Source organism: Bombina bombina, chromosome 1, assembly GCF_027579735.1.
Source record: "Bombina bombina isolate aBomBom1 chromosome 1, aBomBom1.pri, whole genome shotgun sequence".
Taxonomy (NCBI): Eukaryota; Metazoa; Chordata; class Amphibia; order Anura; family Bombinatoridae; genus Bombina; species Bombina bombina.
Window position 1 is genome coordinate 397,940,413 of NC_069499.1, and position 17,875 is coordinate 397,958,287.

At 33.5% G+C, this 17,875-nt stretch overlaps 1 protein-coding gene across 1 annotated transcript in view; it reads right to left on the bottom strand.

Annotated features, from left to right (window-relative positions):
• Positions 1-17,875, bottom strand: part of NEB (nebulin) — a 262,192-nt gene that overhangs the window by 229,882 nt on the left and 14,435 nt on the right. The window contains 13 exon segments of the mRNA XM_053698301.1: positions 916-1,020; positions 1,526-1,624; positions 2,523-2,627; positions 2,708-2,815; positions 2,905-3,006; positions 3,177-3,293; positions 6,091-6,198; positions 6,617-6,721; positions 8,072-8,176; positions 9,821-9,925; positions 10,130-10,234; positions 10,905-11,009; positions 13,586-13,693. Coding sequence (XP_053554276.1) covers positions 916-1,020; positions 1,526-1,624; positions 2,523-2,627; positions 2,708-2,815; positions 2,905-3,006; positions 3,177-3,293; positions 6,091-6,198; positions 6,617-6,721; positions 8,072-8,176; positions 9,821-9,925; positions 10,130-10,234; positions 10,905-11,009; positions 13,586-13,693 — 1,377 coding nt within the window.

Here is a 17,875-nt window from a genome sequence, read left to right on the forward strand (position 1 = left end):
TTAGATTGTAATAGTATTTCTAATGCTTTTTCTTTAAATGTAATATTCGAATTATGCAATACGTGTATTCGAATTAGAAAAATTCGAATTTAGATTGTAATAGTATTTCTAATGCTTTTTCTTTAAATGTAATATTCGAATTATGCAATATTCGAATTCGAAAAATTCTAATTTAGATTGTAATAGTATTTCTAATGCTTTTTCTTTAAATGTAATATTCGAATTATGCAATACGTGTATTCGAATTCGAAAAATTCGAATTTAGATTGTAATAGTATTTCTAATGCTTTTTCTTTAAATGTAATATTCGAATTATGCAATACGTGTATTCGAATTTGAAAAATTCGAATTTAGATTGTAATAGTATTTCTAATGCTTTTTCTTTAAATGTAATATTTGAATTATGCAATACGTGTATTCGAATTAGAAAAATTCAAATTTAGATTGTAATAGTATTTCTAATGCTTTTAAATGTAATATTCGAATTATGCAATATTCGAATTCAAAAAATTCGAATTTATATTCGAATTCGAAAAATTCGAATTTCGAATGTAGACATTCGATATAATTATAAACATTCGAATTCGAAAGTGACATTCGAAAACTGTAAATAACATTCGATTTTCGAATTTTTAAGAATATTCGTTCTTGTCGACATTCGAATTTAGAATTCGAATTTCGGTAATAACATTCGTTCTACATTCGAAATTCGAAAATTTGCACATTCGCCCATCCCTAGTGATCAGACATATTTTCATGGGGGCTTTAAACGTATATAAATCTCAAGACATTAGTGCATTTATCACGTATTTGTTTTGAACTGTAAATTTAACAAAAAATGATTCTGCCCTTGAATTTATATAACTTATCCCATTTGCAGCTTATGTGATACATAAGGAAAACATAGATACTTACATCACTGAGGTTGTATGCATTAAGCCTAGACTGGAGTATGAATGGGGAATCAGCAGGAATTGAGCACTTGAATTTATCTTTTTCATGTTTTGCTTTATAATTCAACTGAAGGGAAAGACAAAAAGTTATGTAACCTTTTAGAAATAGAGGTCAGTGTTATATACATTTCTTAAAAAAAAAATTAAAAATAATGTAAAAAAAAAAAGTTTAAAAATACATAGGCCCCTTTTTTGTACAATGTTTTCTTCTAGTAGTGCAACACCCTTCTGCTATTTCTAAAATTACTAGTTTACTATTTATCCTTTTTATTATTTTGGCCTGGAAAATTAAATACAGCAAACTTTACTTGAGCACAGTTATCAAGCTATATTTTACTTTAAAATGATGTTTTATATTTTACCCTAAACCATTAAAAAGTGAGTAAAAAAATAAATGAAGAAAAAACGTTATTGCAACAAATATACTAACAATAATGTTTTACCTAAAAGAATAAGTATATTTTAGAAGCTAACAATTAGGGCATTACACTGTAACTCATCAGTGCCCAGTTAATATTATTGTAATTCTATAACAAGTATCCATGCAATATCAAAGGGAAAAAAAAACTTACATCACTGAGCTGCTTGGAATTGACTTGCGCTTGGACCATTTCTGGAGAGTCAGCCACTTGAGTATATTTAATTTTATCTGGATGTTTTTTGTAGACATACTAAAGAAAGATTTACATATTTAGAAAAATATATTGGAGGACAGTAGTTTTCTAACTCTTAAGACTCATTTAAAGCATATTAATAATTACAAAAAGACAAGTACATGTTCTTAATTCCTATGTCCTTCAAGGATACTAACCCATTATATTTACACTTTCCTCATGTTTACTATGATGCATATTCTGACTTCTTGTATACTATTTTATCATTGCCTATCATTGTTTCCTGAAAAATACTACCTCACCATATTATAATAAATATTTTTAATTTATTTCTATCTACTTGGCCATTAACCTATACTAGACAGTTGATATAATAGCTGTTATTACCCAATGTATAATCCCTCAAAGGGAGGTCCTGTCAGGAGCCAATCCTGCAACACAGAGGTACTGCAGCTAGCCAATTAAATACTCTCTTTGGCTATTTACTATTACTTTTTTTTCCTTTTTGTAGACCACTGCACAATATGTTGACTACCTGTCTAATTCATATTTAGGATTCCTGTCTACTATTTGTATACTATACTAACTTGCCATTTTCTGTCTTTCTGTCAAATAAATATACAACCCTCCTACATACTTTTTTCACCAAATTCACCTTTCTTATATTTACTTCCTGTATAACATTGTACCATATGGCTTCCTTTCTTACAGTTATCAAATGATATTTTGTATTTGTACCTATTTTAAACAATATTTTATCTAATTATGCCTTTCTGTCTTTTTAAAAAAACACTGTAGCCACATATGATCTAACTCATTTTAGGAATGTTAGATTAATTTCCAATTCCAATTAATATTTTATTATATAATTTGCTAACGGAATCATCATTATTAATATCATAACATAGCAAAGTATGCTTTTTTATTCACAGATAATGCAAGTTTTGCTTCTTACGTCTTTGCAAAGATCTAGTTTTTTGCTGGCTTCATATTCTTGGGTGAGAGTCTGTGGAAAATAACAGCTTGTCTTGTCCTCTTCGTAATCAGCTTTATAATTTTTCTAGCACAAGAAAAAAAAGTAAATCTTCAGGTACTTTTGTTTATTTTGGAAACATTAAAAAAAGTGATTTTTTTACTTACATTACTTATTAAATTAGCGACTTTGGCACAGTGCAACATGTAAGGATCTTCATAGCTGCCCACATAACTTCCCAGTACATTCTTTTGATAATGGTCTTTGTATTTAAGCTGGGATAAATAAAACATAGTTAGAATTAGGGAACAAAACAGCCCACAGATATATGTTAAATATGAGTTTAAAGCTTATAAAAACTCACGTTGCTGAAGTTTTTCAGAACATTGTCGATCTGAAACTTTGGTGTGTCACAGTAGTTAATACTTGTTCCCTTTGCTTTTTCATAATCATGCTTGTATTCAATCTGCATGAAAAACATAACAATGAAAATATTCAGTTAGCAGTAGGATCATGTCAGCATAGAATCCATGGAAAGAGTATACGACAATTAAATTTATTTCCAAAGCAAGCTTATTTTATAGCACACCATTCGTTGGTATTTTGAACAGTCAATGGAACATTTAGAAGACTTACATCACTGAGGTTCTTTCCAGATTTTCTGAGTTGCCGTAGTAACGGGTTTTCTGTGGCAGGAAGAGTATGGTAAGCTGTGGGTCCCTTTGCCTTCTCATAATCTTCTTTGTATTTCACCTGAATGTAAAATATAGGCATTAGGGCTAGTGGAAATTTGCAGTTCTTCTATATGGTACACTTAAAGGACCATTCAACTTGACATTTCAACAATGTAAAATTGCAAGGAAAACATTATTGCAATATACATTTATTATTTATTTTGCAGCCCTTTCTAATAAAATATATATAAAAATTGTGCTTGCTTGACTTTCTCCCAGGGAGACTTAGGTTAATACTTTTAGGTAATTTATGCAAGCTTTTGTTTACTTTTCCCTCCCTCCCTAAGCTTCTATGGTGTCACATGCTTTTAAAAGGTGGATTATCAGTTTTGCATCAACAGTTATGCTAGGCAAATCATTCTTTGCTATAGTAACCAAGTTGAATCAGTGCTAAACCACTTAAAGGGACAGACTACACCAGAATTTTTTATTGTTTTAAAATATAGATAATACCTTTATTACCCATTCCCCAGTTTTGCATAAACAACACAGTAATATCAATATGCTTTTTTGCCACTGTGATTGCCTTGTATCTAAGCATCCCCCTGATCACATGACTTTTTATTATCTATTGACTTGAATTTTAGCCAATTAGTGCTGTGTTGTGCTGACTCTTAAATAACTCCATAGGCATGAGCACAATGCTATCTATATGGCCCACATGAACTAGCAGTCTCCTGTTGTGAAAAGCAAATGAAAAAGCAAATGTCTTGTTATCTTGCATTTGTTGATTATGCAAATCTACTGTGTTGACTGGTCCTTTAAGAGTTTAAATTGTGCTTTTACGGGTTTGGAATCGACATCAACATATAGTGAGGAATCCGCTGTTTTCCTGGATACTAAAATCATTAAACTGGAAGAAAGATTACAGTTTGACTTATATACTAAATATACATACAGCAACATATTGCACTAAGCACAGTCAATAATTTGATGATACCAACATGTGCCTGAATTGTATTTATACCGGCAATGTTAGTGCCGGTATATTTGAGGCTACACACAGATCAGAAGTATAGTGACACCTTCTGTGTGCATAGTTGCCAAAATTTGAAAAAAATTCCAGATACACTTTGGAGCCTAGCCACACCTATTTCTGTATTGCATAGCCCCGCCCACTTCAATCCACCTTAAAACAAGCACGTAAAATACTAGTAGTATAATTAAGCAATACTGATGATAACTTCAGACAGAGCATGTAATTTTTACACTACAAAGCACACTAGTTTATATAGATGTTACACAGCATTGTCTTGGTAATTCTATGTAGTTTTTAACTAGTATAAGAAATAATGTAATGTTGAAAACTGTTAGATAATATGTGGCACTTGATAATATGTATTTAAAATTTGGCATGCAATCATGTGTTAAAAATGAGTAGCTGAATGAGAAATACAGTATATATGCATAGATAAGGGATAAGAAGGCCGAAACACTGCAATTGTTTACAGTGCCAATATGTTTTAATAAAGAAAAATATAATTTTTATATTGGTGCTGTGGATTTAAATTTTTGTCAGATTGTTTGGGTGAGCATAGACCAAGTCTAACATGTACCAGGACAAGGAAAAGCCACTCCTGTACCATTGTACCATATGTTCTGTATTTTATTTTTATGCGAATAGTACCACAATCTTCCAGATTTCAGAGACTAAGAGAACTATGCATCAGACTAACACAGAGATGATTCAAACAGCTGCAGAGAGTAGGTATAGAAATACACACAGAAAGAGAGAAGCCAGGAACAAACAACAGCTCAGGGGCTTGTTCTATGGCTCAGTTACCACATGGGAGTAGCTTATTTTAGCTCAATTGGGCTTTTCACAGAGGAAAACTTTCCTGAAGCATATCAGTCTGATCCCACCTAACAAGGTCAGTCCAGCCCCGAAATACCAGGCAATTATCCTCTGAACAAGGAAAACGGCAAACCCAGACAATCGTTTCGGCCTGCTTTGGGGCTTGTCAGTTAGGTGCAGCCATATGAAACTGCATCCAGGTTACGAATCACCATAGAGCAAGCTAATATCTTTTAAAGTTGGTTGTTCGTTCCTTAAAGTGCGCTTCTCTCTCAGTCTATTATGACTCCCTAAGGCAAAAAGGGGCAACCAAAAGTGGATTCCTTGCTCAGTGTGCTTAGAGGAATATGGCTACACTTCCCTGATGAGGTCCTATGAAGGGTGAAACGATTGTTTGGGGTTGCTGTGTTCCTTGTTTAGAGAGGAATTGCCTGGTATTTCGGTGCTAGACTGACTTTGATAGGTGGGATCAGACTTATATAGTACAGGAAAGTTTGACTCTGTAAAAAGCCTTATTGAGCTAAAAAGAAGCTGCACCCAGGTGGTGAATCACCATAGAGCAAGCTAACAGGTTATTGAGAAGGTTGTTCGTTCCTGAGAGTACGCTTCTTTATGTGTGTAGAGAATAGGTATAGTCTACAGGTTGCAAACAGGAAAGTTATATAGGATAGGGGGTGAGTAGCAATGGAGTGCTGTATTATGGTTCTTGGGCCTTAGGTTAGACACAAATGGTATATAATAATAGCATAGAATACTTGCTACATGTTAAGTATTAGAATTAAAAGTATACCAAAAAAATGTATATTTGTTTTATATTACGCACTCTGGTTCTTTGCAGATATATTAGAATTTAAGCAAAAACATTTTTTTTTTAAATTTTATGTTTTCTAATATTAATTTACGTTTTAGAAACTAAAAACATTTCTAACTGAAAGCTCAAAGAGTTGACCCACTTTCATTATAAGATGTTTAATTTTGACCACTTTTGACACATTGTAAAGCATTGCAGGGGTTCTCATACCGTGCTGGCGTTAAGTCTTGCTTTCTTGTTAACTTTGTATTCTGGAGTGTCGGTTTGCATAAAGTAGATTTGGTCTTTTGAATTCTCAAAATCTTCTTGGTATTTCCTCTGTACAAGAAAAGAAAAAGTCAGACAAATATATTAGTAAACTGGATCATATCTGTTTTTCCATGTCATTTTGCATTTTACCCTTCACAGCAGTTTTTCTACTCCTATTTAGAACATATTTATTTGTTTGCCAGAGCCCCTGCTTTCCCTTAAACTTTTATTGTCACCTATTGTCTCACTCTGTTCATCCATTTCCCGGCCTTCTTCCCTCATTGCCTGACAAATTCACTTCCTGTCTTCTCTCTGTCTAAAAGTTTGTCACTTCCCCCCTTCTTTCTCCACCACATTCCCCTTTTTTTTAGAGCCATTCCTTGTGTCACATACTGAACTACATCTTTTCTCTGGTGATTGCGTGGCCTAAATTAGGATAGCTAAGTGTGTCTAAACTAAACCTCTTAATAAGACACCAAATACTCACATCACTAAGGTTGTTAGCATTCATTCTTGCAACTGCAATTTCATAGCAAGGAGTTTGGCTCCATTTGCCCTTGATTTTATTCCGATAGTCCTCACGATATTTTATCTGTATCAGAATATACGAATGTCACATTAAGATAAACAGTAACAGTAAGATAACTTGGAAAAAACCTCTGTGAACAAAACATCAAACATGGCCCATCACCCAACTCTTAACACTTTTCACCCATTGTATACAAGAAAACACACATGTAGGTACAGTATATATATAAAACATAAATATCTATAACTATGAAGATTTATTTTATAAAGCCCCTTGTGCTGAGAGACTGTAAAAAAGTGATTTATTCAATCATTGAATAAGAAACGATTGGCTATAGCCTGTTGCTACAGTGAGAAGCTGAAGAGCAATCAAAAACAAGCTGTATAAAAATGCAGAGCAGCCCTATATTGAAAGCTCTTGAATGATAGTGGAAAATATATATTTTCCTATGTCTGTCCCTATTATGTGTGACTGGTCACAAGCTTCTTTCTCCCTATAGATGCCTTGTACTGGATTTATCTATGGAGATCATAAGTGCAGTTTTATTTTAGTGGGCGGTTTACCAATATGGTTACTGAAGTGGAGCTATCATGTGGGAGGGTTTATGGTGGTGGGAGGCACATGGGGATATTTTATTAATTTGAGGGTTACCTTTTTCTTTGGGGGGAGGGGGGTTACATGTGTGTTGGTTAAGTAGAACTGAGCTATTCTATTGGGGATGATCAAAGAAAAGCTCAATTCTGGTTTGGAGGATTACGGTTAAGACTTATAATAATGTCAGCCAAAATTGGGAGATGATCACAATTAGGTTAATAGTGGGGAGCAAGGTCATTTGTTGTTTATTAAAGTGAAAGTGGTTGCTATTATTGATTAAGAGCTATAACATGTGTCTGTATAAGACATAGGTACTAGTACTATAGCAACCCACAGTGACCAGTCATATGATGCTGCTACATTTCGATGATATGCACATAGCGCTCTGTTGCTAAAACTGTATGAGTCTGTAATGGTACAGCCATACAAAAGGAACCATTACACAAACATTTTTTATGCTACTTTTTGTAGCATTTACTTTTTAACAACTCACATGCAATCTAGGCCCCTGTTACTAATGTGAGTAATGTCTGGAAAATGAAATGAATCATCATCAGCAGTCTTAACTCAGTGGTGAGAGGAGTTGTCAAAGGGATTGAAATGGTTCTATTTTAGTGTATTCTATGGAACCTGTTAACATATTTAATCATTTTTATAATCACACTTAATGCCTCAGTATAAAGAGAGTTACAATGGAAGGTAAAAATCTACTTTAAAACGTGAGTAGTATACTTGAAATGGATTAATTGTGTGTCAACCTCTGGGATTTATTCACAAACTAAAGTAAAGAAAAGGATGGTGAAAAGGTGAGGATCTTACATCACTAAGCTGCTGGGACACTTTCTTTGCCATCGCAATATCTGGCCGATCGGCCAATGATGTGAATTGCAGCTTTTGTTCAGCGTTACCTTTTTTGTAATTTATCTGGGGGGAAAAGAGCAGGTTTGGTCATTGGCACAATATTCATTCCCACATGTAAATATAACATCTCTTATAAACAGTATATAGTTGCAACACATCTATACAACCACATTCTTATTGAAACACATTAACTTGCTCAACTATTTCGAGATTCTAATCTGTACTAAATAAGTTAAATACTGATAATCAGATAAAGGCAAAATAATCAATCTAAACAAGATTCCGGTCATGTTACCCAACCAATATTAGCCCAATTTTTCTCTTATGAGCAGACTAAGATTTGGTTTTATGTTCAATTAGTGCAAATTATCATGAAGAAGGCTTTTAGACAAGAGGAATATTTGAGTAGCCATTAACCACCAGCCAGTTACCAAAAGTCAATTATATAAACAAACATATTCTATTTCAACAAAGGATACCAAGAGAACAAAATCAATTTGAAAATAGAAGTGAATTTAAAAGTACCTTAAAATGACATGTTCTTTCTGAACCATGCAAATTTAATTTTGATTTTCATATTGTAATCATTTACATTTTTTAATATACGCCCAAGAATATTTGTTATGAAATTCCAAACTTTTCAAGATTTTTTTTTAACCATCTTTTATGTTTGATATCTAATTATATTTAATTATAATCATTAGTTCAGCATTTTACTTATTAGGTATCTTGAAGAGTGACAGTTTTATTTTTAGTTATTTATTTTCAAAAACCTAATTTACTGTTGGTTGCAGAGCTTTACATTACAATAGTTAGATAATTGAGGTTCTAACTAAATTCTAAGCCAGTGTTTCCCAACTCCAGTCCTCAGTACCCTTAACCACAACGTACCATGTTTGTCTCTGGTTGTTAAGAGTTTTCATGTTTATAATAGCTTGTGCACCAGTATTCAAACACTATGCTTACTCAGTGAGCTGGTGGTAGTGGGAATTTCTTCTTAATAAGTATTTTGTGTCATACAAGCTACCGCTGACCCTCTGACAAGGTGTAGGGTTTGAATACTGGTGCGCAGGCCCTCACAGAATATGCACATAAACCACCGAAAAACAGTAATAAAAGTATAATGCAGAACTGTTTCTATTTCAAATTGAAATGCACCCATTCACATTTCATTTTTCACCTTTCTATCCCTTTAATTTCCTAATTGTCAACCTGAAACTGATAAATACATATCAGATTCTAAAACGAAATAAACATCACAAGGCTTAAAGGAATTTTCTAGTCAACTTTCTAATTTACTCTTAGTATCATTTTTTCTTCGTTCTCTTGCTATCTTTATTTGAAAAAGCAAAAATGTAACCATAGGAGCCGGCCCATTTTTGTTCAGCATCTGGGTAGCACTTTCTGATTGGTGTCTAAATGTAGCCATCAATCAGCAAGCGCTACCCAGATTCTGAACCAAAAATGGGCCGACTCCTAAGCTTACATTCAAATTAAGATACCAAGAGAACAAAGAAAAATTCCTAATAGGAGTAAATAAGAAAGTTGATTAAAATTGCCTGCAATATCTGAATCGTGAAAGTTTAATTTTGACTTGACTATTCCTTTAACTATTCAATTAATTGAGATGGGAAATATAGTTAAATATGTGTTTATATATTAATATTTAGTTATGTTTAAACCAGACTATAATGCTATTATACTCACATCGCTTAAAGATTTTTGAGCTTTGGCAACTCTTCTCAGTTCTGGGCTATCGGAATAAGGGAAAAATGTTGTCTTGTCATCTTCCCAGTCCGCTGTGTAGAGTTTCTTTAAAGAAAGAAAAAACAAAATATATTTCCGAAGCTTTTGTTGAAAAAAATATTAAATAAATAACATTTGTTGTATTAAGACACAAAGAAAATGTGGTAAGCACCAAAAATAACAACAAAAATGTTTATAGTAAATAATTATTAAACAAGAAATGCTTTTTTGTTGCCATCTCAATAACATGCAGTATTGTAGAAGATGTACCTTGCTAAACATAGCAGTATTCTTCACAGCTTGTACAAGTTCTGGGGCATCAGGAGGAAGCAAGTACTTTTCTTTAGTGTCTTCCCAGTTCTGTTTATACAAAACCTAAGAGCACAGTTTTAAATGTAACATATGGTAACAGGAACAAAGATCTGCATACGTTTTAACAGAGAGGTTGTTGTTAATTCCAGTTGTTACATTAACAACTGGAATGTGATCTAGCTTATTTAAAGGTCCTTCAAGAAACATATTTTTTATTCATTTCCATAAAAAATCTCAAAGATTCAAACATATATAGAGGAGTAATCTAAATACCGCAGCAAATACACTTGAGATTGCAAGTAAGCTGTAGCCCCCAAAATGCTGTGCTTCTTAAAAGGTCATTAAACATTAAATACATGATTTCATGAGCACCATAGTTTTGGAATCTAGGTTTCAGTGCAGGTATCTGAAGGGCACTTGCTGCATATGAGCAAACATGTCAACACTGTAAGGCAGTGAACGCTACATTTCAACATGGTGGCATCCATGAATAGAGGGAGACATGGAATAACCTTGATACTATACTCATAAAATGTATTTAGTGTTAAATGTTACTTAAATTCTTATTTGAATGAGTACATTTACAAAAATCCCTGTATTCTTAGAGTTACAGTTGTTTTTTCTTTGTACATCATGTGCAGTAATCAGACTTGCAGGTACCTATCTAAATGCATGAGCACATTGACAGGTATTTTATTTGCAGGGAATGATCACATGACAACATTACACTTACCTTGCTCACTTGTTGAGACACCTTTTTAGCATGTTCAATGTCCCTCGCTTTTTCATCAACGTGGCAATCAGTTCTGGCGATATTACCAGCCATACGGTACTTAACCTACACCAGAGACCACAAATGTAGTTACAAGCTCATATTCCTTCATATTGTCTAAGTGGCTTATGCTGCAGAGTCCAAGAAAAATAGTGACCTAATAGTTTTGATTCAATGAGATTGGAGTTTTATCACTAGTGTCATTATTTCATTTGAGAGATTGCTCTAGTTATTTTTATAACAATAGACACACATATGTAATTATAATATTCATATATATACATACATACATATATATATATATATATATATATATATATATATATATATATATATATATATTATACCTGTGTGTGCAAATATACTGGTTTTAATAGTATACACTTTCAAAAGTAAACAAAATGCAATCAGCTTCAATAGTGATCAATTACATCACCATTCATTTATTCTAAAAGTATACACAGTGAATATAGATAATAAAAAGGAGGTGTATTTTTAAAGTACAGTTAATGTAAATAGAACATAAATTGCCTCAAACACATATTTTATGTTTTGTTGAAAAACTTTTAAAGCTGATTTAAAAATGTTAATATACTGTATATCATCCATGCTTGCAAGACTGTGACAGGCACATTGTAAAAACACATGTACTCTTTACTTGATTGCAGGCAGCCTAGCAATTTATGTAGTAAATATAAATGAGACACCAATTATTCATTTTGATGTCATTTTTTTTTTCATATCTCAGGAACACTTATTAAAAATGGCCATTTTAGACTGGCAGTCACTACCAACCTAGAAAAATAGGTGAGTGAAATTGTTATGTGCTTCTCATAGCAGCCAGTAACAAGGATCTGCTGTAAGTAGTGAGGTTTCATCAATTTGATAAAGCAGAGCTAATATGCCAATTCTACTCTAGATTTGTGCGGCAGCTGCAATGTAATAACTATATAGGATCTAGCGCTAAGATGCCAGTACCCTGAGCAAGACACCGCTGTATAAGAGGTCTGCAAAGTAATATCACATTTACCAGCAAGGCAAAATATATTTCTTATGTATTTAGATAAGGGGGATTTGGGATGGAGGAAGTATTTATGGAACACTCCTGTCAGAGTCCCAATAGAGATGCATTTGCATCTTCGCAAGCAGTGTACATCTCCATATGTATGTTATAAACATTAGCCAAACAAATATGTATTGCTTTATTATATGAAGTATAACATAAAGGGACATTGTAGTGCACAAATTAATGACAGCATGTCATTTTTCCTCACACTTGAATTCTATAAATAAACACATAGCTTAAGTCCTGTTTGAGAGCCCCAAGTGTTGCAGCTACTGTGCTGAATGAAGAATCATGTCACTTGCCAGTTAGCTTGCTAGCTGCTTCTGTAGTTTCCACGTGGGATTTTATCTATGTGTTTAACATCTTTATAGGGAGGTGGGTTCCAGTGTGAGTAATGTAAAAATGACAGACTACTGAATTTGAGCATGCCATTTTTGGGCAGCAATTGTTCAGGTTCACAGATGAAATTTAGTATTCTGTATTAGACTGATATTATTATTTAATATCTGTATAAACAAAATAGTAATTTAAAGGGACATTCCAGCCAAAATTGGAATTTACATGGTTGTATTTCAGTTTTGAATAGAAGCATTTTTGCAATATACACAAATGAGCAAATATGCTTCTAATAAAACCTGTTTCAAAAGTCTATTAAAGTATGCACCATGCACCAGCATTTTAAACACAGCACTTGCTCAGAGAGCCTAAGTGCTTGTACCATCTGGTAATGACTCAGTTTGTTAATTGCTGACATAATAAAAGCCCCACTGGTGTTCTGAGCATCTGCAGTATTTAAAATGCTTCACGTACACGTGCAGAAAGAAAAGGTTAAAGGGACATCATACTCATATGCTAAATCACTTGAAACTGATGCAGTATAACTGTAAAAAGCTGACAGGAAAATATCACCTGAGCATCTCTATGTAAAAAAGGAAGATATTTTAACTCACAATCTCCTCAGCTCAGCAGAGCAAGTTCTGTGTAAAAAGTTATACTCAGCTGCTGCTTAGCTGCAGGTAAAAAAAAATTAAAAAAATGAAGAAATGAACAGCAGCCAATCAGCATCAGCAGTGCTGAGGTCATGAACTCTTTTACTGTGATCTCATGAAATTTCACTTAACTCTTATGAGATTTCATTGTAAATTTCTTTACACTGAATAGGGAAATAACATGAGAGTGCACGAGGCTGAATCCTTCAGCTGTCCCGGGGCAGACATACTGATTTGCTGCTTAGAAGTCCTTTACAATGGGATGTGGCTACTGAGGAACTTTTGAGGTAAAATATCTTTCTTTTTTACATAGAGATGTTCAGGTGATATTTTCTAGTCAGCTTTTTACAGCTATGCTGCATTTGGGTATTATGGCCCTTTAACACTAAAACAGTGATAACTTTTACTAGAAGCATTTTTGCCAATATATGTATATTGCAAATATGTTTCTATTCAAAGATGTAATTCATCTATGTGCATTTAAATTTGACCGGAATATCCCTTTAATGGCCCAATAAGTTAATTTGCATTTCTTACTGCATTGTAATTGTGTGATAAAGAGTTGTGTATTACTTGACTTTACACACCTCACTCAGTTGGTTTTGGACTTTTTTGATTCTGCGAAGTTCAGGGGTATCCGTGGTGATTGCATATGGTTCTCCTCTGTGTTTTTCATAATTTTCCTTATATTTATTCTAAAAAGAAAAGAAAAACAAAACAGATGAATAATTCATGAAAAGTGTTCCATGTATCATCTAATAAAGTTTATGATCAGCTCTATCAAATGTAATCTTTTTAATAAATATGGCATAAATACTGTAATAGAAAATAGCACAATTGTTTGTATCACAGTAGGCTGGGGATCAAGAAAGAGATACATTTACATTAGTTTTTAATCTTTTTAATACTTAACATAAAAGCAAAGGTTTGTTGCCTATCTATATTAGAATGCTTATTCTTTGCAATATATAGCGCAGTTTAAAGGGACAGGAAAGTCAAAATTATACTTGCATGACTGACTTCACTTCTGTTTTCAAATGCGATTCGTTCTCTTGTTATCCATTGTTGAAAAAAAAGCACATATACACTGGTGGGAGATAGCTGCTGATTGATGCCAGCCCACATTGTCTCTTGTGATTGGCTAACTAGATGTGTACTGTTCAGCTAGCTACCAGTAAGCAAATTTGATAATAGAAGTAAATTGGAAAGTTGTTTAAAATTGTTTGTTCTATCCAAATCATGAAAGGAATTTTTGTGGTTTACTGTCCCTTTAAGAAATACAAAGCTTTAATTTTTTTTTCTAGATTTATATTCAATCAAAAATAACATTATTCTATACTAACATTATTCTATACTATTTATATATACATATTTCAGTTATGGTTCTGAAGCAATTGGTCTACAAATGATGGTCTAGATTACAAGTGGAGCACATTTAATAGTGCAGAGTGTGTAATCTTGTGCTCAGCTTTGAGCAAAGAATAATGCACAATCTGGTGTTACAAATGGATAGTGAAAAACTTTAACCAAAGCATATTACTGCGGCAATTTTTTTTTTATTGTGCTCTATGCTTTTAATAGATAACACAGGAAGTGCTATTAGCGTAGTTATTGTGCTCGTATTAAAGGATTTTAGTTATATTTAGACCACACACACACTCTAATATAACACACATCTCACACTCTCATACAAAACACACACACACTCTAATATAACACACATCTCACACTCTCATACAGAACACACACATCACACACACTCGAATATAACACACATCTTACACTCTCATACAAAACACACACACACACACTCTAATATAAAACACATCTCACACTCTCATACAACACACACACACACACTCTAATATAACACACATCTCACATTCTCATACTAAACACACACACACACACTGAATTATAACACACATCTCACACTCTCATACAAAACACACACATCACACACACTCGAATATAACACACATCTCACACTCTCATGCAAAACACACACATCACACACTCTCTAATATAACACACATCTCACACTCTCATACAACACACACACCACACACACACGCACACTCTCTATTATAACACACATCTCACACTATTATACAACACACACGCACACACACGCACTCTAATATAACACACATCTCACAATCTCATACAACACACACACCACACTCTCTAATATAACACACATCTTACACTCTCATACAAAACACACACTCTCTAATATAACACACATCTCACACTCTCATACAAAACACACACACACACACTCTAATATAACACACATCTCACACTCTCATACAAAACACACACACACTCTAATATAACACACATCTCACACTCTCATACAACACACACACCACACACACACACACACACTCTCTATTATAACACACATCTCACACTATTATACAACACACACACACTCTAATATAACACACATCTCACCATCTCATACAACACACACACCACACGCTCTAATATAACACACATCTCACAATCTCATACAACACACACACCACCACACACACTCTAATATAACACACATCTCACAATCTCATACAACACACACCACACACACACACTAATATAACACACATATCACACTCTTATACAAAACACAACCACACACACTCTCCTACAACATACACACACAAGTTGTGACCCAGTAAACATGGTGCTGCGACCAAGTAATGGGTCCCGACCTGTGGTTTGAAGAACCCTGCACTAGAATGTCTCTCACAGTCTCTGAGAGCATCTTAGCTTCATATGTCTCAGCTGGACTAAACAGACAACATTGTTTACTCAACTGTTTAGAAAGGCTGCTACAGCTGTTGCCTAGCACCATGCTGGGTATTCTGGTAACTTAGAGTAGATGTAAATATTTAACTAATCATACAAACATAATGATTTCTACTTGTACCGTAAAGGGCCATGAAACCCAATATATTTCATTCATGATTCAGATAGAGCATGCAAATCTCTTTAACACAAAATATCATGGGAACAAAGCAAATTTGATAATAGAAGAAAATTGGAAACATTTCAAAAATTGTATGCTCTGAATCACAAAAGAAAATGTTGGGGTTTTAAATCTCTTTAACATACAGATTTCTTCTAAATTTGTGAAATATGGTCGTCTACTCTTTAATATCAGGAATTATTGCATAAACTATACATGAATGTAATTGAAAAACACACAGGCTTGTCTCAGCTACAATATTTCTCCATCTGGTTGCTGGAGAACTCCAATTTAAGGACTGATGCAAACAGATTACAGATTGTGGCACACAAAGAAAAAGTATCTACATTTGTTTTATGGACCTGATTTTATATATAGTTATACAAATACCACTGGCATGTATAGTCATTTCAAATGGTGTTTTATATCAAGGTGTTATTTATGCATCTGTCCACTAAGTGGCAGTGTTTGAAAATTATTTTAAAGTGTCAGTAAACCTAAAAAATAATGTTATATAATTCTGCACATAGTATATAACACAATTCTGATGCAAATCCAAAGGGTTTTCATACAATCATCTTGCTTTGAGCTGTGTGGCTGATAGGTTACTTGCTTGTAAGTAGGAGTGACACACAGACCCAGAAATTGAACTGTGTGATTTAATGTCTGTAAGTTCACACTTTAGAAAAATAATACCTATAATAAGTAGTTGAAGCATTTATTTAAAGGGACAGTAAACCTAAAAAATAATGTTATATAATTCTGCACATAGTGCATATAACATTATATTAGTGTTATCGTTATAAAACCTTATATTCCCTTTGAATTTTTTTAAAATATGACAGTTTTTCAGACCCGCTCTCTGTGCTCTTCTGTTTTTATTACACAGCGCATCGGGCCAGCTGTATAGTCACAGCCCAGCCCGACCGCGCCTTAACACTAAATGCAGCTCGCTCCTGCTGTCAGACAGAGCAGGAGCGAGCTGCACTTACGTCGGGCCGGGCTGTGACTATACAGCTGGCCCGATGCGCTGTGTAATAAAAACAGAAGAGCACAGAGAGCGGGTCTGAAAAACTGTCATATTTTAAAAAAATCAAAGGGAATATAAGGTTTTATAACGATAACACTAATATAATGTTATATGCACTATGTGCAGAATTATATAACATTATTTTTTAGGTTTACTGTCCCTTTAAATAAATGCTTCAACTACTTATTATAGGTATTATTTTTCTAAAGTGTGAACTTACAGACATTAAATCACACAGTTCAATTTCTGGGTCTGTGTGTCACTCCTACTTACAACCAAGTAACCTATCAGCCACACAGCTCAAAGCAAGATGATTGTATGAAAACCCTTTGGATTTGCATCAGAATTGTGTTATATTATTATTATTATTATTCTTTGTATACTACTTTACAAAACCCAGAATTTCCAAGCATTGTATAGAAAACAAGATACTAAAATATGATTGCATGGGCACGTTTATAATTAAAATGTATCTACACTTAAAGGGACACTAAACCCAATTTTTTTCTATAATGATTCAGATAGAACATGCAATTTTAAGCAACTTTCTAATTTACTCTTATTATCAATGTTTCTTCGTTCTCTTGCTATCTTTATTTAAAAAGCAGGAATGTAAAGTTTAAGAGCCGGCCCATTTTTGGTTGAGAACCTGGGTTATGCTTGCTTATTGGTTTGCTAACTGTATCCACCAATAGCAAGCACTATCCATGGTGCTTGACTTAAAATGGATGGGCTGGCTCCTAAGCGTTAACTTCCTACTTTTTAAATAAAGATAGCAAGAGAATGAATAAAAATTGACAGTAGGAGTAAATTAGAAAGTTGCTTAAAATTGCATGCTCTATCTGAACCATTAAAGAAAAATGTTGGGTTTAG